This window comes from Kluyveromyces marxianus, chromosome 3 (genome assembly GCF_001417885.1).
Source record: "Kluyveromyces marxianus DMKU3-1042 DNA, complete genome, chromosome 3".
NCBI lineage: Eukaryota > Fungi > Ascomycota > Saccharomycetes > Saccharomycetales > Saccharomycetaceae > Kluyveromyces > Kluyveromyces marxianus.
The window spans coordinates 1,055,275-1,081,063 of record NC_036027.1 but is presented as its reverse complement, the minus strand read 5'-3'; the positions used below and the strand labels follow the sequence as shown (position 1 = coordinate 1,081,063).

Here is a 25,789-nt window from a genome sequence, read left to right as displayed (position 1 = left end):
AACGACACCAGCAGGATTTGAACCAGCGCGGGCAGAGCCCAAGAGATCCCTCAATTTAGTTCGAGTCTCTCGCCTTAACCACTCGGCCATAGTGCCGTAAAACATTAGTTTCTGTCTACTTACTTTTGGTCTTCAATTTATAGTAGAATAGTTTAATCACATGAAGATCAACAGATGCACGTACACACACAACTTGACCTAGTCGCATTTCTCCAATTTCCAACGAAGGAAAATGGGGTAAAGTTTAAAACATCAATGGCAAACAAGAAATAGTTCCTTCGTTTAATCACATATCATATTAGTTATTATTTTGCTGGAGGTGGAATATCACCTAGTTACAGAGAAAGATATACAAATACGTCATAAAATCATAGCAGTTAAATATATTTTTGGTCGTTTTTCTGGTTTTACAGTAATTAGTTGGCAATTTTGGGTATTAAGACAGATATTTCTATCAAAAAAGTACATGGGAACTTGTAGGTCAAGTATCGCCTTTCCCAAGAACTCTATATTGTTGTTCTTTGACACTCAGAGTAAAATTAACTAAAATTTTTACGATCTATCAAAGTATCAAACATAACCGGTTTAGAACAAACAACTCACATAATCAAATCCATTGTTGAGCTTCCGTTGGTGGTTAACAATGCTATTAATGAATATGAAATGAGCAGATTGGGCTGCTGTACCCTCACTTTGTTTCATAACTTTTTAGGAACTCTAGCGAATCTTAGATCGCGTTCACCTGTTATCCATACGAGCCTTCAACCAGTCTTTCCACATGAAAAGAGCCATTTCTAGAGCCATGAAAATAGCTACAAACCCAACACTCAAATTGAAAGTGAACATAGGTGTGAAACCCCTGTATTCCATAGCCTCAACTACTTGATCAGTGGATTCCATGAAGACCAAACCACCACATAACATACAGAATGAGGTAATAAGCTCCGTAAATGGTCTAGATGGGTCCAGGTTCTGATTTGGAACCAACATCAATAGGATGAAAGTGAAAATTCTAAAGAAAGAACCGTAGGATAGAAGACTACCCCATTGTACGTGGATTGTTGTAGACGTAGCCGAAGCTTGTGCATGCTGAGACATTAAAATACCGGTCCAGAAAATCGTAAATGCAGGGAAAGGGTTTGGGGAATAACCTGGATATCCTGAATGAATAACACCTGGCTCAATATTAGTATGCTTTAAAACATGATTGTACCTCCACTCACTTAATTTGATTTCTGCCAAGATACCACAGAAACCGCAACCGATGTACATAAACGCAATCGAAACGTGCTGCAAATCCTTTGCTTCCCATTTTCCACCTGGATTGGCCAAATGTTCCAAGAAGACATTTGTACATCCATAAAAGGCAATTAACGATGATTCAAAGAATTCCATTGTAATACCTCCGCGAGGAACTAGCTTGAACCATAGAGAGTTTGAATCAACTTGGTTCTTAAAGATCACAATTTTATTCCATGCGAAACCTCTCTTAGCACCGAAGCCACAGTAACGAGCCAAAGAGACAACACCCAAAGAGATGAACACACCACCTTTAATCCAATGAGCCAACAAGTTGAAAATTCTCTTTTCTTTACCCAACAAATTACCGACAGCTAGGCCAGTGCTCAAATATACGAAGAAATACATCATCATTGGGTAGTTGAGGCACTTGAAAATAAATAGGAAGAATGCTGAGAATTTGACTGCAATCGATTGCAAAATTGGCGAGCTGAATAGTTTTGCCAAGTAAGTATCTCTCTTAATGGATGTTTTACTTTGATGTTTTAGTTGGAAACCTTCGCCATCCAAAAGTCTGTCTTCTAGATCGAAATTTTTAGCCAAGTCCTCTCCGTCTAATTCAAACGAGTTAGAATCATTCCTATATCTACTGGCTCTTAAATCGTCGTGTGGATTATGAGGATCATAAAGAGTTGTAGTTGGAGAACCGACAGAATCTCTAGGGTCGTATGAAGCTCTCTTGTCACCCAAAGGCCCACCAAATCTAGAGGTTTCTTCCTTTCCATGAATAGATGATGCTCCATCTTCAGAAGCCTGCAATGGAGTAAATCTTCCTTCATCAGTAAGATCGTTCAATTCGAATCCTAATTCACGGTCATAACCACGTAATGAAATCCACTTACTAGTCTTAACGATTATCGCACTTACGAAGTGTACTAAGGTCACAATGAGCAAAATGTAGGACATTGGACGATATATGTTGTGAGCGTACCAGGATTCTGGGAAAGATGCATCGAAAATTGAGAGACATAACAAAGAGACGAGTATCGTTACATTATAAAGGGAGAGAACCGGGATATACCACCCTGATTCAATATTATTCAATGCCAAACAGATTGGGTATAAGAAAACGGAAGCTGTTACTAGTGTGAAAACGTGGGCCCAGAAAGCGCTTCTGTTACCTTTGTCCGTGGTAAAGAAAGTAGTAGTGTTGTAGTTTTCCCAGTACAGTCTTTCAGCTGCAGTTAGATGCGTTTCAAGTATTGGTTGTCCATGCAAATGTTTGGGTTCGTGGGGGACCGGTTCAAGATGCGATACCTCCGTGGAAGCTGGAGAAGAGTCATGTTCAACTTCATTGTGCTCAGAAGTTTCATCACGCATCATGTCCATGTCCATATCCATATCCATGTCACGTGCTTGTAACGAAGCAGCGTGTGAAACACCAGTAGACGCCGTCACGGCAAATAAAAGTACACTTGATAGCTTCATGGTAACCCGGACGATTGAGGCTTTTGTAACTACTCCGAAGTTATTATGCTCTCAAGATATCAATTATAGAGAGGTAGAGAGAATATTTGCCAATATTGGTTTTTGGAGAGACTCACAGATACTCTTTAGATAGAAGTGAGATTCTCCCTTGATTTATAGCTTTTTTTCTAAAAAAACACACAACACAAACCAAACGTTATTGTTTTATTCCGATCGGTTGATAACTTATGTGACTAAAAAACAATTATGGTATGGTAAGTAGTCAGGTACGATGATCCCTTAGAAAAACTAATGAACCAATTCTTCCTTCGGTTTCTTCTTTTTTACTTAACAATGACTAGAAAATATATGCAAGTCGTAAGATATAAATTTTGCAAGCGCAACAATTGTCACATTCAAAACTTTTTGGCAAGACGTGCTTTAAATATTAAATGTATTTTATTACCTTAAACTTTCGAAAGTGCATCTATTATTCAGAAAAAAAAAAAGGAACTTAAGAAATGCCTAATATGTATGTAAGTGCTAAAATATGTCAACAGTGAAAAATAAAACAAAAAAAAAAAACATACGAAAGAACAAGGAAGTGCAGAATACTCTTAGTAAACCCACCGTAGCGAACCGTAAAGATATGTTACCAATAACCACTCATTCGGAGCCTTAGTTGCTATTGTCCGTTTTCTCAAATCGTTTGTATTATTCCCGATAAATCTTGAGTTCTTTTCCCCTGAGACACAGCGTAGCCGCGAGTGCTGCCGCATATACGACTTAGTAATAGGTATACCCGGACCTGTTAAAAGAATATCATGGAAGAAAACAAAGAAGTTTTTCTTGAAAAAAGAACGTATTTCCTGCATGTGCCTAGATAAACTCATAGACGGGCCAAAATAGCGCAACCTAAGCTGCGCGGATAGTGCGTCGTTCTCATTGGCAAAGAGTGGGACAAGGGGGGAGGTAGCTGGATCGATTGAGTCGCAGTGGTCCACACACCTCATATGATTCCAATTGATTGTTTCATGTGTATTTACGAAGTGATACGATGCTATGCGATGCCATACGATACGACACCATTCTGCCGTGCCCCTTACGCCCCTCACTATTGGAAATCTGCAAACCCTTTATTAGTCCAATAGCAAGCTTCTTTGGGTTCTATGAGTTCTCTCTCTTTGCCTGTTTCGTTTGTATGACTACCGAAAGAGAAAAATAAACCATCAAGAAGAGAGGGATGATGCATATATACCCACGCAGATGGCCACGCACCAAGGTACAGAGGAAATCTTATTCCAGACGCTTCTGCTAGGGATCGCCTGACTTTAGTTGTGTCTGTCTAGACACTAGTGCTACTACTAGACAAAGCAGAAGACGTACTTGACTGTTATTATGAACCTATCTGTTTCGTTTAGCGGAGCGCCAATGTATGAACGGTGGTATGGTGCATGCGTGGGTCGAAGGTACGTGGGATGAGTACGGACGACTGCTGGATGACAAAACAACATTTGGGCATCACGCGCGCGGTCTCTTGGCCATTCATCCATATTACCCATCGTGAAGGGCGGCGGGTGCATGAGGGAAAGAACCAAAGGGTTACCCGCACTTGCGGAGTCGGAGTCCGCGGGATTATGTAGGCAAGGAACGGTTTGCAGGATGCAGACTGAAGGGTTGGGTGAGTGTGTTTTTCCTTTACCGTAGTAGAAACAATAAAAACGTAGCCAAGCAAAGGAGATTGGTAAACAAAACCGGTATATTTTTTTTTTTTTGCATGGTCTTTGCTTTGGACGAAGATCTTAGACGGAAATCCACGGAACAGAATCCGCTCGGTAAGTTTCCGCGGAAAGACAGATAGTTATGAAATTACGCATGAATCGGAGATATAGGTTTGTAAAGGAGAGGATGTGGCTTAAAGCTGCATTAGAGAAGAAGAGAGAATGAGAACGACGAGGTGGCTTTGAACATATATGCATGTAAATGAAGGGTGCAGATTCCTTGAAGAACAGTTGCGCCGCTTCTGTAAAAGCTTTTACAGAAGCGGCGCAATCAAAAATCTGGATGATTTTAGTTAGTACTCCAAAGAATTTTATCTTGCATATATTTGGGGCCCAGCCATCTTTTGACTAGAGTACGTAGTAGGCCTATCTAATCACATGTCTTGTCATAGCACCTACAAATGGCTAGTTAGCTGCATTGTATTGCATTGCATTGCATAATGATTTTGATTTTATCAATATCATTTGTTATTATACCTATGGAAAGATGATGGAAGATCTTCAATTTAATAAGTAATCGTTTTTTCGGAGTGCACCCGTCCTAAATCCAACTCTAATAATACTTGTATGATACTTATTGAAGGAAGGAGGGTGAGAATATACTCTAAAAATTGCTGATCTTTCAAAATGTTTCTCATCATATCCTGACAATAGCTAAAGTCGGTACACACCGTGAATATGTGGCATGCATACATACAGGTTTAGGGGAACGTGTGGCCCGCCTAAGATTTGATGTTTTTGTGTTCAAGCCAAATTTTCACATCTGATGAGGAAAAAGAGACAAAAAAGGGAAACCAAGAACAATAAAAAATAATTAGTATCACATGCATAACATGGGCGGCTAATTTTTGAGAGGAAAAACAAAAGCAAAAAAAAACCACAACAAAAGAGACAGCGGAGGTTTGTTTGTGTTTTGTTATATGTATATAAATTTATAAATATATAAAGTAGGTTTGAGCCAAATAAGCCAAGCGTCACAAATTATACTGCTGTATCTGAGAAGCCAATTCAAAGTAACACCGCTTTTACCATCCAGTCCTTCCTTCGAGCAAAGGTATGTCCTCTGGAAACTTGGATTTCGTCCAAAGCCACGCTGATACTCTGGGTTTCTATAGCAGCTCAGTTGAGAGGAACAATAAAAGCCATGGCTCCAACAAGAAAAAAAAGGTAATTCTCAACTATGAAACAGAATTGTCATATATCTTTGATGATTTGTGCAGAACTTTCAATTTCCAGCGTGATAACGCAGCTAACATGAAAGATTACTTGATTACAATGTGGGAATCGAGAAATGCAAAAATGAGTGGCCGGATGGAAGATTTGTCACTTAAATCGCTCCTCTCCATCTACGAAGAGTATATTTGGGGTGTACATTCGAATTTCACCAAATGGTACAGATTTGTGTATGGTAAAAATACTATACCCCCATGGTTTGTTGCCTCGGGACCAGGAAGAGCTATTACAAGAGAGGTGATGACTCAGTTATCTCTTTGGCTATTGGTATGGGGCGAATCAAATAATCTTAGGGTTATGCCCGAATTGTTATGTTTTATCTATGATATAATGATGACAGAGTATAAATTTCACACTGATCACAAGAGTAAAATCAACAGGGAGAAGGACAAATACTCTAAAAACTCCAAGACATCAAAATCATCATCTAAAATACTGGCTGATACAGCGTCATCCTCGTCATCCTACTCCTCTTCAAAAAATATAAAGAAGACTCATTTTCTCCATCATGTCGTGACACCACTATACAATTTCTATCAATTCCAAATAACATGGAACAAAAACAACGATCATTCTCATATTATTGGTTACGATGACATTAACCAATGCTTTTGGTCTTTAAATACCATAAAACAGTTTAAATTGAAAGACGGCACAAATTACATGGATTTACCGCAAGAGTTAAAATATCAAAAGTTTAACGATATCGAATGGTCAAAATCCTTGAAGAAAACTTATTTGGAATCAAGAACATGGTACCACTTGATAACAAATTTCCATAGAATTTTGACTATTCACATAAGTACTTTTTGGTACTTCTCAGTATTGAACTTGAAACCTTTATTTACCAAATACTACGTGCAAACTTTGGACAACAAACCAGATCCTTTCATTTTATTTTCAATTATGTCATTGACAGGTACTTGGTCATGCATTATAGCATTAATGGCAATGGTTGGAGAGGTGCTTTTTGTACCAAAAAACTCCAACTTAAGAAGACCAGTGAAATTAAGGTTTTTCATCATTATATTGTTACTTTGGATAAATTTGATACCGCCGGTGGTTATCTTATCCTTTTCCGATATTCTAAGAAAAAAACATATCAACGATAATATATTGAATATTGCTTCTTTTGTTGCTTTAGCAATCTCTTTCGTTACTTCGGTGTTCTTCTCCTTTGTTCCTCTATCAAAAATTCATACTTTGTTAGACAACAGTATTATTATGGGATTGAATCGCTACAAGGATGTATCTACATACGAGGGAGATTCCTGCCCTCAGTTAAACGATGACAACTCAGAGTGGAATTTAAGCAAGGCTCGCACAAACTTGAATATAATAAATCCTTTCACGGAAAACTGGTCCCGTTTTGAGTCTACAGAGGCCCGGTTTTGTTCGATTGGATTGTGGGTTATGATTTGGGCATCTAAATTTGTGGAAACCTTTTTCTTTCTTTGCACTTCCATCAAAGATCCGGCTAGAGACTTATTTCTCTCACAAATGAATTGCTCTGGTACAGATAGTGTGCTCAGTACTGCTATTTGTAAAAACTGGACCAAATTATTACTATTACTTTTGATAGTCACGAACTTTGTTTTATACCTTCTTGACACATACTTATGGTATGTCATTTACAACACAATTTTTTCCTTGGTAAGATCTGTCTATATGGGTATGACCCAATTGACACCTTGGAAGAATGTCTTCATGAATTTATCGAGTAAAATGAAGTTGAAGTTATTGCCTTGGAACCAAGAATGGGATATTGCTCTAATTGCAGATCTTTGGAACGAAGTTGTATATTCCATGTACAGAGAGAACTTGATTTGTACGGAACACGTTGAGAGGTTAGTATTTCATCTAACGAATGATAATAATCTTTTGAAACCATCGTTACTTACAGCTTCTAATGATCATTTCTTCAGATCAAACCTATTTAAGAGGTCTAAAGAAATTCAAAGAAGATTAACTTTCTTCGCTCAGTCATTGCATTGTCCCTTACCTGATCCTGGGACCGTTGAAAGTATGCCTACCTTTACTGTCTTAGTGCCTCATTATAAAGAGAAAATTCTCTTGAGCTTAAAGGATATAGTGAAGGCAGAAACCATAAACTCGAATATTACTTTATTGGAATATTTGAAGTTAGTCTATCGAACTGAATGGAACAGTTATATCGAGGAAACCAACAAAATAATGGGAAAGGAGTTCACTAGTTCAGAGAGTGGAAACAAAGATCTTAAGAATCTCATCGATGACGAGAGCGATGAAATTGATATAAAGATTCTGGACATGAAAAGAAGTGGCATAAATTCAGTCATGAACCCATTCAAATTTACAGGGTTTAAGTTGGAAGTTCCAGAACAAACAATAAGAACTAGAATCTGGGCTTCCCTCAGGACTCAAACGCTTTACAGAACGATATCTGGCTTTATGAAATACGTAGACGCCATCAAAACCCTTCATAAGTTGGAATCAACAAAGGCTTCCGATTTAATTAGCCCTTCTGGAAAGACATCAGAAAGGCAATCCGTTAGCAGTAAAGCAGAAAGTAAAACCAGCAGTCAGCGTAGTAATAAAAAGAGAGATAAGAAAAATTCGAAGCTGTCAGCTAAGGAGAAGAGTAGTGTCAATGATTCAATCACACAAGATGAAAAAAGTACTGCCATAGCTATGAAGAAATTCCATATGGTATGCTCAATGCAGAGGATGGATAAATTCAATGATGAAGAGAAAGCTGATAGAGATATCCTTTTGACTGCTTTCCCTTCATTGAAGATCGCTTACATCGAAGAGAAAATGGATAAAGCAGGAGGGAGAAAAATCTATCATTCTTGTTTAATCGATGGCTTCTGTGACATCGATGCCAATGGCAATTATATTCCAAGGTATAGAATCGAGTTATCAGGAGATCCAATTTTAGGAAATGGTAAATCAGATAACCAAAATCATTCAATAATTTTCACGCGTGGTGAATACATCCAGTTAATAGATGCAAACCAGGACAACTATTTCGAAGAATGCCTTAAGATTAAGAATATACTAAAAGAGTTTGATGACTCAACGTACGAAGTTAATAATGATGAGTACGGAAGTCAATATGCCAACGATTATGATGATAGTACATGCAGTCCTGTAGCAATAGTTGGTACTAGAGAGCACATATTTTCAGAAAACAATGGTGTTCTTGGAGATATAGCTGCAGGTAAAGAAAAAGTATTTGGTACATTTTTCGCAAGAACTTTAGGATATATCAACTCTAAATTACATTACGGGCATCCTGATTTCATCAATTCCATATTTATTACTACCAGAGGCGGTGTATCAAAAGCTCAAAGGGGTTTACACTTAAATGAAGACATATATGTTGGTATGAATGTGTTGATGAGAGGTGGGCGGATTAAACATGCAGAATACTACCAATGTGGTAAGGGCCGTGACTTAAGTTTCAATTCAATATTGAACTTTACCACAAAAATTGGTTCAGGAATGGGAGAGCAGCTTCTTTCCAGAGAATACTTTTATATTGGGACTTCCTTGCCACTTGATAAATTCTTGTCGTTCTTTTACGCTCATCCTGGTTTTCATTTGAATAATGTGTTCATTTACATATCTTTATGCTTGTTTTTGGTTATCATATTGAACCTAGCTGTGGTCATAGATTCGAGCATTTTATGCGTTTATGATGTAAATTTCAAACAAACAGATCCATGGGAACCAGAAGATTGCTTACAGTTGGTACCAGTATTAAGTTGGTTAAGAAGATCAACTATTGTACTCTTGTTTATATCAATGGTGTCATTTTTACCTCTATTTTTACAACATATGAATGATAGAGGATTTCTATCCGCCATCAAGAGGCTATCCAAACAAATGATATCTGGAGCAATATTCTTTGAAATATTTTCTAGCAGAATAGCCTCACATGCTTTGATAACGGATATCACTGTCGGTGATGCTAAATACTTATCGACCACAAGGGGATTATCTTTTGAAAGAATACCATTCGTAACTTTATTTTCAAGGTTTGCAAGTGAAACATCATATTTTGCCGGTTTGGCTTTATTAGTCCTAACATACGCTTCTACAGTGATGTGGGATATTTCTTTGTTATACTTTTGGATATATTTCATCGCATTATTACTTTCTCCATTTATTTTCAATCCAAGTCAGTTTCATTGGGTTGAATTCATCATGGATTATAAAAGATCATTTTCTTGGTTTATAAATTGGCAAAGAAAAGTTTCATGGGTCAAAAGCACCCGTGAGCAGAGTACAATGTTAACCTTGAATAGCGAAGAGGATACAAAATGGCATCAAGTAATCTTCACAAATATTTGGTGTTATATTATTCCACAATTCTTTTTAACCATTGGTGTTGTAATCCCATTTATTATAATGAATATCAATAATGTAGATTCTATGAGGGTTGATGCAAGCTTGAGGTTGCTAGTTGTTACTGTTTTCCCCATTTTTGTGAATATCGTGGTGTTGTTATTTGTGTTTTTAGTCTCGAGCATTTATGGACTCATCGTAATTCAGGGGAAGGGTCAATGGCTCCCCAAATTGTTATCTAGAATAACGGTTATTTCAGGAATTCTTTCATTGTGTGTTGGATATATGTCACTATCATTTTTCCAAAGATGGGACTTGAAGACTATCCTGTTGGGTGTGCTGTCATCACTAATGCTTCAAAAACTAGCGTATCAAATAATCAACGGAATGATACTACCGAGAAACTGGGCCAGTGACAAGACAAACGAATCTTGGTGGAATGGGAAATGGTTAAAGAAAAATTATTCAATTTTTAGTCCTTTCATGGAATTCTGCCGCAAGGTTCTGGAATTGAGTATATTCAACGTTGATTTTGTGTTAGCCCATATTATCTTTCTTTTCCAACTACCAATATTGTTAATTCCAAATATTGATATGCTACATTCGTTGATGTTATTTTGGAGAAAAGCTGACATAGACGCTAGACCGATTGTGTTCAGGGACAAAAGGAAGCAGCAACATCAAATACATTTATACTCTTTGACTTTTATTGCTATTTTAGGAGCGGTGGTAACATTTTCCTGTCTGCCAGTTATATTGAACCAAATATTTGTTGTTGACTCTGAAAATGTTTTGGATGTAGTTGCTCCGCTAATACAACCCCCAAAGAGTATTGCTTTAGAGTCCGAAATTGGGTTGTCTGCCTATCGGAATATGATGCAAGCTATGTTCCATAAAACCAAAAAAGTAGGCTTGGAAACAAGCCACTAAGATGGAATATTTGTCAGATATACGATTAAAATAGCAGTTTTAGGTGACAGAATAACTTCCTAGAAGATATAGATTGTATTACCGTCATTTTAAGCTAATGTGTTCCATAATGCAACAAATCCAACTCTATGTTGGAATCGAATAGAGTTTTTCGTCTCTTCACAAATCACGGTACTGCTCAGGAAGTTTATCAACCTCGAATATCTCAACTGGAATGAGGCCATCTTTCATATTCTCGGTACATACGTCGAGCCTCCATTTAAGTTTCTCAGCAATTTTTTTATTTGCATCATTCGTATCATTTACATAGAATAACCCCCTTTTACACATTTGTGACGCAGAATCAAAGTTATCAAGTTTAATTAGAGCCATTGCACAATTTGAATAACCAACTGGATTAGTTGGATCTTGTTTTATAGCTTCTTTGTAGCATTCAACAGCTTCATTATATTGACCTTGTTTAAAACAATTGTTTCCTTTGGCCTTGAATTCTTCAAATTTATTCATTGGTAGGTTCAGTACGTGATATAATTAATATATAGTCGCGCAACAGCAGAACACAAACTTATAAGGGCGCTCACTACTTTCCTCATTTTTATGAGAAAGAGAGCATCTCTTCCCTCTGTTCATTTATTCTTTAAATCTCATTTTTCGGTTTTCTCTTGAAGTGAAAAATAATATTGCATAGGATGATGATGTTAACGTGATCGGAATAGTTTACTCATCGAATCAATTTACAAGTTGTATTAAACCAAAAATTGAAAATGAATACCGTGTATATATCAAACGAACTCGACTAAATCGAGTACACCCAAAACAACTTGCTTATTCCTGAATAATGGTGTTAAGCGATGATGTCAAAGACGAAATAGACGCTATAGATGCTATATACCCAGATCTTTTAACAAAGGTCAATGATGACAGAATTAAAATAAAAGTCCCACAACATGAGAACTTCACTCTACAAATTTCATTTCCAACGGACTATCCTACCTCAGAGCCACCACACCTGGTTGAGGTGAGCACTTCTACAAAAATATCTAACCTTTATGATACAAAATATCTACTACATTTATTCTCGGAAGTCCTTGATTCAGTGTTCCATCCAGGACAAGTTTGCATATTCGACTTTTTAACAGAATTGGATGGTGTGCTTTACGCAGAAGACGACACTGACTTAAGAGCTGATACGGCGAGTGATGAAATTTCAGACGGTATTGAAAACTTAAAAATTGATCCGTTTGAAGGATGGATTGCCAGTGACCCAATTACCGATAGAAAGAGCACATTCATTGCATTTGCTACCAAAGCGGACTCTGAAGAAGAGGCCTTCACAAAGCTGGACTTGTTGAGAACGGATAACAAGATTGCAAGAGCGAACCATTTGATGATAGCTTGGAGAATTAAGGGCGAAAATGGGGTTAGTTTTCAGGATTGTGACGATGATGGTGAGACTGCTGCTGGTGGTAGAATGTTGCATCTATTGACCGTAATGGACGCATGGAACGTAATTGTTGCAGTTGGAAGATGGTTCGGTGGGGTACATATCGGGCCTGATCGTTTCAAGCACATAAACTCTACTACAAGAGAAGTCATAGTGAAGGGGAACTTTGCAACGCCCGCTACCGGTGGTGGTCTCACGAACAATTCGTCCAAGAAAAAGAAGTAGGGATATTCTTTCTATGATTACAATTTTATAATAAAAACTAAACTAATATTTAGCAATGCAACGATAACGGAGCCTAAAAAGGCGGTTTCATTTAGAGCTCTTTTTCTGTTTCTTATTTTTCTTACCATTTGCAGACCTCTTTTTGTTCTGTGATTCTGCTTCCCAAAGCTTTTCCAACTCTGCTGTCTGTATGTCTTCATCCTCGTCACCGAGGCTTCTCTTCTTGTCACTGTTATCAGAATTTGCTGTATCTTGTATTACCGGCGATATCTTACTGCCAAAAACTCTTCGTCCTGGATTGACCACTTTTTTAAGTGTAGTAGAGTCGCTGTTACCACTGTTATTATCAGTGCTTTCGCTTAGGGTCCTTAGAGCAGAAAACCCAACATGCTCTACAACTTTGGCCCGACTATGCAGCCTCTTCAATAGTTTCTCATTCGTTTCAATTTGCCATTCCGATGAGTCTACAAGTTTCTTTGTATTTTCAATTTCTTCCTTCTGTTCTTCTACCTGTTCAGCATGCTTCATAAATTTCATGTTCATCACCCTACTGGAGAGCTTGCCAGTGACGGCATTACGCTTACCTGAACTCATTCTCGTGCTGAATAATTAACTCTCTTCAATGATATACAAAATCAACAGCACCTACAATTAGCCCTATCAACTCTATGAAGCCTTTCTCCCTCTCTCTCTCTTTTTACCTCATCTCATCGCATCTAATTCGTAATAGTTGCTAAAAAATCTATGTACACAGACTCGAGCTTTCTTATTTCAATGTTGAAAAAAGTTTGGGTAAACTATTCTGTCAATCTACAGACAAAAAGTAAAAGAATTGGAATTGAGGATAAATAAGAAGTCAGAAACCAAAATATACAGTGGAGACACATCTATATATCTTCTAGAATAAGTGTAATTTTATTGAACACATTACTTAAAACTAGGGTTTTGAAGTAGCCTGGGCCATATTTAGTGAATTTTCTACTGCTTAGTTTGAAAGTAATAATATTGTGTGCCTCTCTGATACTGAAATTAGTGTAGAAGCTTATTGCTGTCATTTCTTTTTCTGAAATTTCATCGCTTCAAAATTTTGTGAAAAATTGTAAGATGCGATGAGATGCGATGAGATGAGGTACGATGGGACGAGCAAAGCATTAAAAGTGGACAGAGACATCTTGTGTGATACGCTATTGAGGAAAGTTATTGATTGGTAGAGCAGCGATTCTTTGAAGTGAAAAGGGAAGGAGGACAGTGAACGTTTTTATAATGAAATCTGACTTCAAATTCTCTAATCTTTTGGGGACAGTTTACAGACAGGGAAACCTTTTGTTCTCCAAAGATGGATCTAAGCTCTTGTCTCCAGTTGGGAACCGAGTTTCAGTGTTTGATTTGATCAACAATACTTCTTTTACATTTGCTTACGAACATAGAAAGAACGTCGCGGTGGTTGACATCAACAAGCAAGGGACTCTATTACTTTCGATTGACGTTGATGGACGTGGTATTTTGGTCAACTTCAAGACTAGAAATGTGTTGCATCACTTCAACTTCAAGGAACCTGTGCACGATTTGAAATTCTCGCCGGATGGGAAATTGTTTGCATTGGCAGTCGGGAGGTTTTTGCAGATATGGAGAACTCCCGAAACCACGGAGGATAGGCAATTTGCTCCGTTTGTTCGTTACAGAATACACGCTGGCCATTTCTCCGAGATCACCTCGTTAACTTGGTCCAAGGATTCCAGATTTATCATCTCTGCCTCAAAGGATTTGACTTCTAGAATATGGTCGGTTAATGCGGAGGAAAAGAATTTAGCGTCCACCACTTTTGCAGGTCACAGAGATAACGTTATTGGTGCCTACTTCAGCGACGACCAAGAAAAAATATACACTATTAGCAAAGACGGTGCTCTATTCCAATGGGAATACACCAAAAGACCCGGAGAGGAAGAGGACGAAGACCCAGAAGATGAAGAGAACATCGATTTATCTAAATATAGTTGGAGAATTACGAAAAAGAACTTTTTCCACTCGAACAGGGCTAAGGTGAAATGCTCTGCATTCCATTCTGCTTCGAACATTCTAACAGTAGGTTTCTCAAATGGTGAGTTCAGACTATACGAACTCCCTGATTTCTTGATGATACAACAGCTTTCAATGGGTCAAAATGCGGTCAATACCGTTGCTATTAACAACTCGGGAGAATGGCTTGCTTTCGGTTCCAGCAAATTAGGCCAGTTAATTGTCTATGAATGGCAATCAGAATCTTACATTTTGAAGCAACAAGGCCACTTTGATACTTTGAATGGATTATGTTACTCTCCAGATGGGTCGAAAATTGTAACAGCTAGTCATGAGGGAAAAATCAAGATATGGGATGTCGCGTCTGGTTTCTGTTTAGCAACTTTTGATGAGCATGCAGCAGCTGTAACTGCAGTAGAATTTGCTAAGAAGGGCCAAGTGCTCTTCTCTGCTTCCTTAGATGGTACCGTCAAGGCATGGGATCTAATCAGATACCGTAACTTTAGAACTTTTACCGCTACAGAAAGAATACAGTTCAACTGCTTGGCCGTTGATCCAAGTGGTGAGGTTGTATGCGCCGGTTCCGAAGATAGCTTTGACATTTTTGTTTGGTCAGTACAAACTGGTCAATTAGTGGATACCTTATCTGGGCACGAGGGCCCTATATCGTGCTTATCCTTTAGTAACGAAAATGGTGTATTGGCATCCTCATCATGGGATAAAACCATTAGAATATGGTCAATTTTCGGAAGAAGTCAACAGGTAGAACCATTTGAAGTATTCGCAGATGTTCTTTCCTTGTCAATGAGGCCAGATGGACAGCATGTTGCTGCAAGTACTTTAAGTGGCCAAATCTTATTCTTCGATATAACAGAAGGAAAGCAAATCGGGCATATTGATGGTAAAAGAGATATTATTTCAGGTAGACATTTAGAAGATAGATTTGCGGCAGAAAATTCCGCAAGATCAAAGTACTTCACCACAATTCAATATAGTTTTGATGGTTTATCCCTTGTTGCTGCTGGTAACAACAATTCCATTTGTCTATATGACATTCCGAATGAAGTGTTAATAAGAAGATTCACAGTGTCAAAAAACATGACGTTAAATGGTACTTTGGAGCAGTTAAATTCGAACAGAATGACCGAAGCAGGTTCGCTAGATTTAATTGACCAGGATGCTGAGAACTCAGATTTAGAAGATCGTATCGACAACAGTCTTCCTGGCTCAAACAGGGGAGGTGACTTATCAACTAGAAGAGTAAGACCTGCTATCCGAGTAACTGCTATCAGATTTTCCCCAGCAGCCAATGCATTTGCAGCAGCTTCTACAGAGGGTCTTTTGATATACTCCGTCGACGACAGTATTTTATTCGACCCTTATGATCTAGACGTTGATGTTACACCACAAAATGTCATTCAAGCTCTAGAAGATAAAGAATACTTAAATGCTATTCTAATGGCATTCCGTTTGAACGAAAGCTATCTAATAAACAGGGTATACGAAGCTATTCCAACGAATGATATTCCCTTGATTTGTAATGAATTGCCAGTTGTGTACGTCGCACGAATCCTTAAATTTGTTGGGGAGTACGCATTGGAATCACAACATCTTGAATTCAATCTACTATGGATAAAAACCATCCTAACGGCTCATGGAACTTATATTGCAGCAAATAAACACCAATTTTCTAGTGCGCTAAGGGCTGTACAAAGATTCATTGGAAGAATTGCAAAAGATGTTGTTCAAACTTACAAATCTAACAAATATACCCTTGATTTCCTCATCAATACTGATGGTTCAAGTGCTAACGATGACGGCAACTTGGGCAATGCTGATCTACTGTTAAATAACGTGGAGGATGAGGAAACTAACGATACAAATAGTGTCAATGAAGATTCTGATGAGGGTGAATGGATTGGATTCGAAGAGAAGACATCAAAATTACCCATCGAAGAAGATGATTCTGATGAAGACATCCTCTTATAAACTTTCTGAACCCTTCTATATATATGTATATGTATATAAAAGATTGTATATATATCGTGCATTAAAAAATAAACGAATCCAAAACTTAGTTACATCTTATCGGAACTTGAAGAATATGATTTTATTTCATAGATTGTTACCGGCTTTTTTCTTGTCATGATTTGCATGCATTAAAGAAGCATATATTTTCTTTTGATAATATTTAACCATTAAATTTAAATATTTTGAAATGAAAAGCGATGAGCTTAATGACGTTGCAGGAACAGAACATTCCAACTTTGTCACGTTGTCAATAACTATACTGGAAATTCAAGTGCTAGATAGCGTACATCTTACATTATGTTAGAAGATGTTAAAGATACTATCAGGAAAGCTTCAGGGCATTCAAACGAATATGATGCATCCATTAATATCCTAAATCAGATTATCAGAGAAACCACCTTGGAAGAGAGGAGAAAAGAGTTATCTAACTCAGATGACTTTTTCCTGGAGTTACGTGATTGTGCAATTATTGGAAAATCCACCCTTCTTTCTGAAGTTTGCACGGTCCAGTATGTCAGAATTGTTAAAGCCATCGTCATCATATCAAGAAATCTTTCTGTAGAGAATCAGGCTAGCCCACAGGAAATATTACTTCCAAATGCTCTCATTGACTGGTATCTGTCATTAATGAAACAAGATGCTATTTCATACCAGGATTCAAAACAAATCTACGTCCTGATATGTCAATTTTATTTTAACTGCTCAAGATCTAATATGCTTTTTGATCAGTCTAGCTTCAATAGCCATATGGAGTTTATTATTGAAATGATGAAATATGTTAATCATGAAGATGCTCTATATGCATTTTCTTTGTTTCTTTCTAAGGCATTTGTGAATGAAAGCTTCCTTTCTCTCTTAATAAATGACTCCAGGGCATTAATTGTAATTTACGAATTATTAATCATGAAGATAATTGAAGAAAAGACTGAAATACCATCTATTCTCAAAAGCAAACTTGATGAAACATCAGAACTATCAACTTTAGCTACGGTACAACTAAAAATATTGAAGTATTTGATTACACATGAGAGTTTTGGCTCGTTAATGAAGAAATTAAAGGAGCTATATAACGAAGAAGCTTTTAACTCAGTTCTCAATATATCTACAATGCTAATAACTAGTTCAGATAAATGGGATCTTTATCAACTAACTGCAATTTCCACTTGGGGAATGACCTTTCTAGAAGAATATTCTGACCTTGTTAATAAATATTTTGAATTGGAACTAAGTGATAATCCAATAGATCCTTCTCCTATCTACAAAAATCTATTATCAATTCTCGATATTCTAACAACACTGGCACAATACCAACATGTTCAGAAATTTTTGGTATCATACGAAGGTCTCCAGAAAATAATTACACTGTTTGATATCTTAGAAAAAAAATGCTTAAAAATACAATTCAATAAGCCATCTGGATTCACATATCCTGATTCAAATATCCAACTTAACGTGAAGGCTACAGACAATATTGGAAATATTATAAAAAATGCTGATATACTAAACAAACGAATCAAAGAAAATAAAATATGTGATTCCAACTTCCCGGGCATCAAATGTTATTTAGTTGAACTGTTAGGCTTTATGACTTACGGGCAGACTGAGGTGCAGAATTTGATTAGGGAACTTCATGGTCTCGAACTCGTTCTCTCGAACTGTATTATTGACGATAACAATCCTTTTATCAAAGAAAGATCTATCATATGCATTCGTTATCTTCTAGCTGATAACCAACAAAATCAGGACTTTATTACAAAACTCGAAGCCAAAAAAGCAGTTAACGACGATGTACTAGAAAAGGCAGGTTATAGAATGAATGTAGACGGGAATGGGAACGTTAAATTAGTTTCTGATGATAAAAATGCCGTGCCAGAAAGCACACTTCTTTCTGAAATTCATAAACGATGATAATATTTTACTATATAACTATTGTTGAAATAGAAAAGGAAATATTAATAAAACTATGCATATGTACTATCGTCTAAAGTGAATGCACAAAAAGGGAAACGTGCACTAAATATTCATTTTCACCAACTCTTCGTCGATGACCTTCTTTACGAGTTCAACGTCAGCCTTTTCCACGAGCTTGATCTTTTTCTCTAAAGTGGACAACTTTTTTAGTTCCGCTGGTAGTACATCTCTGTCGAAGCTGTAATCATCAAAAGAAGACAAAGCTTCATTCACTGCATCAGCAAATTTAGCTGGATGGGCAGTTGAAAGAGAGATGTAATGTATAGTCTTGTCGTTATCGTTAGCAATTTGTTTCTTTGCTGCGAAAACACCAACGGCAGTGTGTGGATCTATAATATAATGCTTTGGATTCACTGAGGTTTGATATACATCCTTAATAGCAGAGATAGTTTCTGCATTGCTAACACGTACGGAATCGAAGTCTTTCTTAGCACCTTCGATCAAGTCCTTAGGAACGTTAAATTTGCCCTCGGTTTTTAGTTCCTGGAACCAGTTGTTAACGGTTTCTCCAGCCTTCAAGTCATCACCTGAGGCAATGTACTCTCTTGCCAAGTACCAAAGTAATCTTTCGAAGTTAGAAGAGATTAAGATGTCCATTGCTGGGGAAAGTGTAGCAGCGACATCATCAGATCTTTCGTAAACACCATTCTTCAAGAATCTATCCAAGATATCGTTTTCGTTTGTGGAGATGACTAGCTTTTCGACGGGAAGGCCCATTTTCTTAGCGTAGTAACCCGCTAGAATATCACCAAAGTTACCAGATGGCACGATGAACTTGACCTTCTCCTTTTTACCGTTGGTAGCCTTGAAGTAAGAGTAGAAGTAGTAAGTGATTTGGGCCAAAATTCTAGCCCAGTTAATGGAGTTCACTGCACCTACGTTGTGCTTAGAGTTGAAATCTTTATCACCGAAGATAGCCTTGACAATATCCTGACAATTATCAAAGGTACCCTTAACCGACAAAGTTTGCACGTTTTTATCGGTGACGGTGGTCATTTGTTCTTCTTGGATTGGAGAAATTCTGCCTGTTGGATACAAGATGAACACAGCGACATCCTTCTTGCCTCTCAAACCGTAGATTGCGGCAGAACCAGTATCACCGGATGTAGCACCAACGACGGTAATTTTTTTTCTTTGATCTTCTGGCAAATCTTTGTTGTGTCTTTGCAAGAAGTATTCGAACAGGTTACCGACAAATTGCAACGCAACGTCCTTGAATGCGTAAGTAGGACCATGGAATAGTTCCAAAATGTGTAAGTTTTCATCAGAACCTGTAATATTCTTAGCCAATGGCGTGACTTCATCAGAACGGAAAGTAGAGTATGATCTTTTGATCAATTCCTTCAAGTCCGCTTCTGGAATTTCATCATTAGAAACATAGAGCTTCATAATCTCATAAGCTAACTCTTGAAACGATAGCTTAGACCATTTCTCAAAAAGATCACTTGAAGAGACGTGTGGAATAACTGATGGGATAAACAAACCACCATCAGAAGCCAAACCTTGGATGACGGCTTCTTCAAATGTCTTGGTTGCTGGATCAGATGATCTAGTGGATCTGTAGCTTTGGGACATATTATTAATGGCTTTTTTTTATTTTACCTTCTATACTGCTCTAAGCTGCAAAAAAAACAGTCTAGAGATTTACTGAGTTTTATTGCTTATTGCGTTCTATGAGCACAAATAGCCTCTTATTTTGTATATATATATATGTATACCTGAGAGTTGTTGGTATAATGTCAGTTAAAAGCTTGAAATTGTACTTTTTTACAATGAGATGACTCAGTATTTCTTCTTTTCAAGAATTTTTCGAAAGAAAAACCGTGGCATAATTTCATTATGGAATGTGCAGGTGTGGATCGTCGAAGACGATATCACGTGCGTATAGGAATTGATAGTACAACTTTATTACTAGTAGAAGAAGATGTATGTAGGTATGTAAGCGGATGGTCGTTAGGAGGCAGGTCTACTTCATTCTTCCGGTGGCTAAGAGAGCGCTGATATTTTCAAAAAGTATCGACTCATTTTCCTTGTAGAATTCTGCTCTTCTAACGGAATCTTCGTTGAAGCCCGCATCACCTGATAGCACCTTAAGAGCCTGGGAGGAGGACTCCATGTAGTCTTGCAATAGTGGTACAGGGTCCGATGCTAGTCTGTTGAAGAACTGGTATTTTTTGGCACTTGAGTTTAGTTGTAGTTTGAGAAGTTGCGTCTTTTTGTTGAGATCCTGTATTTGAGGTTCGATCGCTGTGGATAATGTGTTATATTCGTTTAATAGTAGTAGTTCGTTCTTGGACAAATTATCCGCTGGAGCAGATGGCGAACTTGGTTTAGGAACTTCCATATCAAATACAAAGTCACCCAATGTGGAAGATTCGTCCACGCGGACAACGTAATTGAACTTAATTGGGGGGATTGGCTTAACGTGGTTCTTAACCAAGCCAGGGAGTTCAGATAGCTTTAAGGTAGTTTTACCAGCTGAAAGCTGCACATTAGTTAATAGTTTTGCCAAAGAAGAGTCCAGCTTCACTAATACTTTTTCTCCGTTAGTGGACTCTTTAGCCACAGTTTCATCATTGTCTGTCAACAAGTCGTTCAGCAATATGTACTTGTAAAGCGAATAGATAGCCTCATGCAATGTCCCCTTAGAAATACCTATGATGCATGCCAATCCAGGCGAAAACTGAAGGTATTCACCGGTGTATCCTTTTGGCTGTAGTGTGATGGTGCAGTTGACGTTTTCAGTACCCTTACGAGTAACATCTATCCCGTCGAATTCGACAGCCGCATTAGGATCAGCGTGCCACTCAAAGACATTCTGTGTATCTTCAGTTTTAGGTTTCTTTGCCACCGGTCCTTCTGTGGTTTGATCATCCGTTTCGTTATCATCGTCTTCGTCATTTCCCTGTCCTTGGTTATCGGGCTTGAAATCGATTGCAATACTCTCAATAAAAGACGAAAACTTAGGTCTTTTAGGATCATCTGGTTTTTCATCGCTCAGCACTCTACCCTCAATCCTCAAAGTCCACGACGCCTGGTCGAGTTGCATCGTATCGTCATTAGTTTGCCATGGTTGGTTCTCAGAAGTATTTGACACGAAAACCCGAACTACCTCATTTTTCTCAGGATCAGAGAACTTTGAATGCGTCCATTGAGTAATATTCTGATGGAGGTCAATCTTCTTACGACTCAGATATAGATCAATTCTTTGTTCGGCCTCTTGAAGTTTTCTCAAACCATCTAATTCAGGTATCAATTTCTTCAAATATGGCTGAATATACATATCAGTGGGTTGAGCTACAGGCATGGCCTGTGTTTGTTGTGTTTCAGACTTGGATGGTGGTTGCTGAACAGACATCACTTTAATTCTCGATGCTCTCAACGATGATTGATACAAATTCAAATCCTCAGCGATTCCGATAGCCCTTCACTCGGCTCTATCACTCTATATTATATAGCTGTTTAATGTTTATTGTTTGTTTAATGTTCAATCCAGTTTTCCTAAAAAAAAAAAATCCATGGTTATAGAAATACCTACAAAGGTTACAAAACCCAAACCCCACATAGACTAGTATTTTCCAAAGACGTTGCCGACAGATTTCTTATCGAGATAGCCATTTTATATTGACTTGAGTCCTACCTCAGGTGCAGCAGCGGTGATTAACTGCTGCTTCTCTCAATTGAATGTCCAGATTATTCGTAGTGAACGGTTTTACTCTGCTCTTTTGATTTGTATACTATATACTACCTTCTCAAACTTTGAAATTAGCACAAATAGTACGAAGTTTGTTTAAAAAATTTGAAGACATGGATATGTAGAGAAAAGAAGCTGGAAATGAGATGCGGAAAGAAGTAGCTTCACACAAGACCAACAGTGGTTCAGTGAACGTACTAGGGGCGTGAAATCTAGTTAAATTTAGTGTACAATGTTTATTCCAACATCTGCTTGTCTGTCTGCATTGACGAAACGTACTAAAAGAGTCCAGGTGCAACTATTGAAGGACTTTCCAAAATTTCAATTACGTGCTGGTGAAGTCGTTAATGTTAAGCCATCACTCATGAGGAATTTCTTACACAATGAAAATGGGGCTCGTTATATTTTGAAAGAATCTGACATAGACCAAACTTTGTTGTCTCGTTCAAAGAAGAGTAGTGAATCATCGAGCCAAAATGTTACCAAGAAGGCCGTTCCAAAGGAGAAAAACACGAAGCCTGTGGTAGCAAAGCAACCTCAACAGAATGGAGAGAGCAAGGCTCCAGAAGCACCTTCTTCAGCTTTAAACCAGAGTATAACAATTGAAAAGGTTAAGATTCCAGGATTGGAACTATAGGTGATATTCATTAACAACTTTCTAAAACTGAGAAACACAGGGTTTTGAGGGTAAAACTATATAATAACTTGTACATAACATACATTTAATACAAATAATAACGATGACAGCAGCATATAGCTACAAACATCTGTCAAAAGTCCAATATTTGAGGGTAAGCAGTGATGCGATGGATAACAGTGCATCACCTGGACAAGTTATCCATGCCATAAATCTACTTTTGTTTGTTTGTTTGTTTAAGATTTCCTTACTTCATCGTAGCTTACATCTTCACCTTTTGCTTGTTCTTCATACGTCTTTCTCTCTTCTCCCTCTTCTTTTGTTCTATTTTGTCTAACTCCTTCTCAGAGTGTTGGTTTCTCAAGTTTTTCCTCTTCTGCTTTTCTTCTTCTAGCTTCTTTTCTTGAATCATCTCTCTTTCTACTTGTTTCATAACCTTGATGATCTTGGCCAACTCTTCTTTACGCAATTGAATGCTCTTCTTTAAGATATCAGCGGTGACAAAGGTGTTAGTAGACTTGGTTTGAATTTCCTTAGTAACGGTGTCGAAAATTTCAACAACCTTGGAAATTAGTTCTTTCAACAATTCAATATCTTTGTCAGAAGTGATCAAAGCAGTTTTGATAATACAGCGAGGAGATTGATTAGCATCCCACAATTTGTCTGTGATTGGCTTTTCTTCAGGCAAATCTGTGAAAGCGATGAATTGCAAGAACTTGGAACATTTAGTTAGCAATTCACCAAATTCGCTATCAGTGTAATGTGGAATGAATCCATTCAACTTGTTAGATTCAGACATGAAAACATATTCCAGCGGAATGGCATCACTCTCAGATGTGTGGGTCAAAGACAAAAAGTAGTTAGAGTCACGGGCCTTGGTCATGACACTCTTGTTGACAATAGAAGTGATAAACTTGAATTTGGATAGTGTCTCAGCAGCATTTGGAGAAACCTTCGCGTCTTCAGTAGCGACAAATTGCCCATTAGGAGTAATAGTCACTGAAATGAATTCATTAACATCAGATTCAACCAAACTTGGGAATGTGTTTGCCAAGGCAACTTGGGTCATCAAGGCTAATGGGTTGTGACGAGGTTTTAAATGAGCCTTAATGATCACACTTTCAATAGTGGAACGACCAGTGGCAAAAGTCGTAAACCATGTGTTGTTTTGTTCTTCAACATATGGTAACTTCTTTCCAGAAGCGCTGAATCCAACCTTCGCAAAGGAAAGCTCTGTTAATAGAAACTTGTTCAAAGTGACAAAGATCTTGTCGGCATATTTATTGTTCAAGGTCTTACCATAATAGCTGATCAAGAACAAAATAACCATAATACCAAGCATGGCAAACTCAAAGTTCCAGTTGTAGTACTTGATTCTACCCCATATTCCCAATTCCTGTTGTTCTTCGAAAGAAAGTTGGAAGAAACCTTTATTCAAGTCATTGACATAGTCAATACCTTTGGCAATCGAACCCCAGATACTTGACATTTTAAGTTTTGATTTGTATGTGTACAGGTCAGCTAGATGACTTGTGACGACCAATTGCACTGCAAGAACGGTCTAAGGACTGAAAATAGTTCTTTGAACTCTTGCTTTATCAAACTACACCTTGCAACCAAAGATTTCGCTTTAAGTTTTTAAAGCAAGATTAGTGGGGTTCCAAATATTTTCAATGGTTGTTAAAGATCACAAGTCCTTTTTTTTTTTTTTTTTTTCCCATTTTTATCAGGGTAACATTAACAAATACTTGAGTTAGCGTGCCACACTTGCCTTTGAAGTGGTAGATAAATTCAACAGGTAACGGCTAGGTGAGGCTCAGGTATATACTGGCCTTGCTTATTATTATGGAAGTGTTCTGGAGTTAAAACTATTAAAAATATACATACTGACTAAGCGATTATAATCAAATTTATTTCATTCTTTTGTTGCTCTCTGAAACATCGTTCTCGGCATTACCAGAGAAGAATTGTTTGTGAATCATGTCTCTGATGTATTGCTCTAGTTCTTCCTCGGCATTTTCCCCCTGTATGATACTCTCTAGTTTTTTTCTACGTTCTAGGGACTCTGGGTCTGTTTCATCCACTGGATCGTTTTCTAATGTGTATCTAATGCTGTCCTTGAATTGTTTTAGTTGTTCTTGGTCAATACCTAAGGACGAGCCAAACACCGACTCTCCTAGTACTTCTTCGGCATATTTTAGTAGTTCCAAGTTATCGTCGCAAGTCTCTTGCCATACCTGGAAGCAGGTTTTTCCTTCGTTATTCGTAAGTTTGTGGTCTGCTCCCAATTGCTCTATTAGAAATCTAGCTGTATTAGCGTCTTCGCAGTGATGTAGTGGGGTATCGTCATCAGAATCCCTAATGTTAACATCTCCGTTGTATTCATGAACTAGTTTCTTCAAGAGGTCAATGTGTCCGTACGCAGCTGCTGCATGAACTGGTGTGTAACCATTGTCATCCTTCGAGTTTGCAGTTTGTCCTTGGCTGATGAACTTCTCTACGAGCTCAGTTTCTCCGTTACTTGCTGCAATCCAAATGTTCATTTTTATTTCCTAGTTTTGAGGTGCCGATGATATCTTGTCTAGATGAGGATGAATCAGTGCATATTCCTATGTTGTAACAGCCCTTTAACCTTCAAACGACACTGGGCATCGCAGAGCTCATCGCATTGTCTGAAAAAATTCTTCAGTATGGGAAAATTATGACAAAAGAAAAGGAGAAAGACACTTATTCAGATCACGTGGTCAGTGTCTGTACATATCTCTCAAAAACATTTATTAAGTGTCGAT

The 25,789-nt window shown here is 37.7% G+C and overlaps 12 protein-coding genes and 1 non-coding gene across 13 annotated transcripts; 5 read left to right on the top strand and 8 right to left on the bottom strand.

Moving 5' to 3' along the window:
• Window position 1: 1 nt before the first annotated feature.
• Window positions 2-97, bottom strand: KLMA_R318. Its single transcript is given in 2 exon segments — window positions 2-49; window positions 62-97. It is a non-coding gene; the product is annotated as a tRNA-Pro (tRNA).
• A 641-nt stretch (window positions 98-738) lies between these two features.
• TVS1 (Tvs1p) lies at window positions 739-2,727 on the bottom strand (the record flags this gene model as incomplete). The annotated part of the gene is made up of 1 exon (XM_022819021.1): window positions 739-2,727. One exon carries the CDS (start codon window positions 2,725-2,727, stop codon window positions 739-741), a length of 1,989 nt encoding a protein of 662 aa, XP_022675629.1.
• A 2,816-nt stretch (window positions 2,728-5,543) lies between these two features.
• FKS3 (1,3-beta-glucan synthase component GSC2) lies at window positions 5,544-10,982 on the top strand (the record flags this gene model as incomplete). The annotated part of the gene is made up of 1 exon (XM_022819020.1): window positions 5,544-10,982. The coding sequence occupies one exon, from the start codon at window positions 5,544-5,546 to the stop codon at window positions 10,980-10,982; it is 5,439 nt and encodes a 1,812-aa protein (XP_022675628.1).
• Window positions 10,983-11,141: 159 nt separating this feature from the next.
• TAH1 (Tah1p) lies at window positions 11,142-11,489 on the bottom strand (the record flags this gene model as incomplete). Its single annotated transcript, XM_022819019.1, has 1 exon — window positions 11,142-11,489. The coding sequence occupies one exon, from the start codon at window positions 11,487-11,489 to the stop codon at window positions 11,142-11,144; it is 348 nt and encodes a 115-aa protein (XP_022675627.1).
• Window positions 11,490-11,820: 331 nt separating this feature from the next.
• Window positions 11,821-12,651, top strand: YIH1 (Yih1p; the record flags this gene model as incomplete). The annotated part of the gene is made up of 1 exon (XM_022819017.1): window positions 11,821-12,651. The coding sequence occupies one exon, from the start codon at window positions 11,821-11,823 to the stop codon at window positions 12,649-12,651; it is 831 nt and encodes a 276-aa protein (XP_022675626.1).
• An 87-nt stretch (window positions 12,652-12,738) lies between these two features.
• MPP6 (Mpp6p) lies at window positions 12,739-13,245 on the bottom strand (the record flags this gene model as incomplete). The annotated part of the gene is made up of 1 exon (XM_022819016.1): window positions 12,739-13,245. The coding sequence occupies one exon, from the start codon at window positions 13,243-13,245 to the stop codon at window positions 12,739-12,741; it is 507 nt and encodes a 168-aa protein (XP_022675625.1).
• Window positions 13,246-13,914: 669 nt separating this feature from the next.
• PWP2 (snoRNA-binding rRNA-processing protein PWP2) lies at window positions 13,915-16,656 on the top strand (the record flags this gene model as incomplete). Its single annotated transcript, XM_022819015.1, has 1 exon — window positions 13,915-16,656. The coding sequence occupies one exon, from the start codon at window positions 13,915-13,917 to the stop codon at window positions 16,654-16,656; it is 2,742 nt and encodes a 913-aa protein (XP_022675624.1).
• A 339-nt stretch (window positions 16,657-16,995) lies between these two features.
• CTR86 (Ctr86p) lies at window positions 16,996-18,606 on the top strand (the record flags this gene model as incomplete). Its single annotated transcript, XM_022819014.1, has 1 exon — window positions 16,996-18,606. The coding sequence occupies one exon, from the start codon at window positions 16,996-16,998 to the stop codon at window positions 18,604-18,606; it is 1,611 nt and encodes a 536-aa protein (XP_022675623.1).
• Window positions 18,607-18,711: 105 nt separating this feature from the next.
• THR4 (threonine synthase THR4) lies at window positions 18,712-20,244 on the bottom strand (the record flags this gene model as incomplete). The annotated part of the gene is made up of 1 exon (XM_022819013.1): window positions 18,712-20,244. One exon carries the CDS (start codon window positions 20,242-20,244, stop codon window positions 18,712-18,714), a length of 1,533 nt encoding a protein of 510 aa, XP_022675622.1.
• Window positions 20,245-20,635: 391 nt separating this feature from the next.
• RSC6 (Rsc6p) lies at window positions 20,636-22,027 on the bottom strand (the record flags this gene model as incomplete). The annotated part of the gene is made up of 1 exon (XM_022819012.1): window positions 20,636-22,027. The coding sequence occupies one exon, from the start codon at window positions 22,025-22,027 to the stop codon at window positions 20,636-20,638; it is 1,392 nt and encodes a 463-aa protein (XP_022675621.1).
• Window positions 22,028-22,595: 568 nt separating this feature from the next.
• Window positions 22,596-23,000, top strand: MRPL50 (mitochondrial 54S ribosomal protein bL9m MRPL50; the record flags this gene model as incomplete). Its single annotated transcript, XM_022819011.1, has 1 exon — window positions 22,596-23,000. The coding sequence occupies one exon, from the start codon at window positions 22,596-22,598 to the stop codon at window positions 22,998-23,000; it is 405 nt and encodes a 134-aa protein (XP_022675620.1).
• A 262-nt stretch (window positions 23,001-23,262) lies between these two features.
• KLMA_30488 (uncharacterized protein) lies at window positions 23,263-24,489 on the bottom strand (the record flags this gene model as incomplete). Its single annotated transcript, XM_022819010.1, has 1 exon — window positions 23,263-24,489. One exon carries the CDS (start codon window positions 24,487-24,489, stop codon window positions 23,263-23,265), a length of 1,227 nt encoding a protein of 408 aa, XP_022675619.1.
• Window positions 24,490-24,910: 421 nt separating this feature from the next.
• KLMA_30487 (uncharacterized protein) lies at window positions 24,911-25,543 on the bottom strand (the record flags this gene model as incomplete). The annotated part of the gene is made up of 1 exon (XM_022819009.1): window positions 24,911-25,543. The coding sequence occupies one exon, from the start codon at window positions 25,541-25,543 to the stop codon at window positions 24,911-24,913; it is 633 nt and encodes a 210-aa protein (XP_022675618.1).
• Window positions 25,544-25,789: the final 246 nt, after the last annotated feature.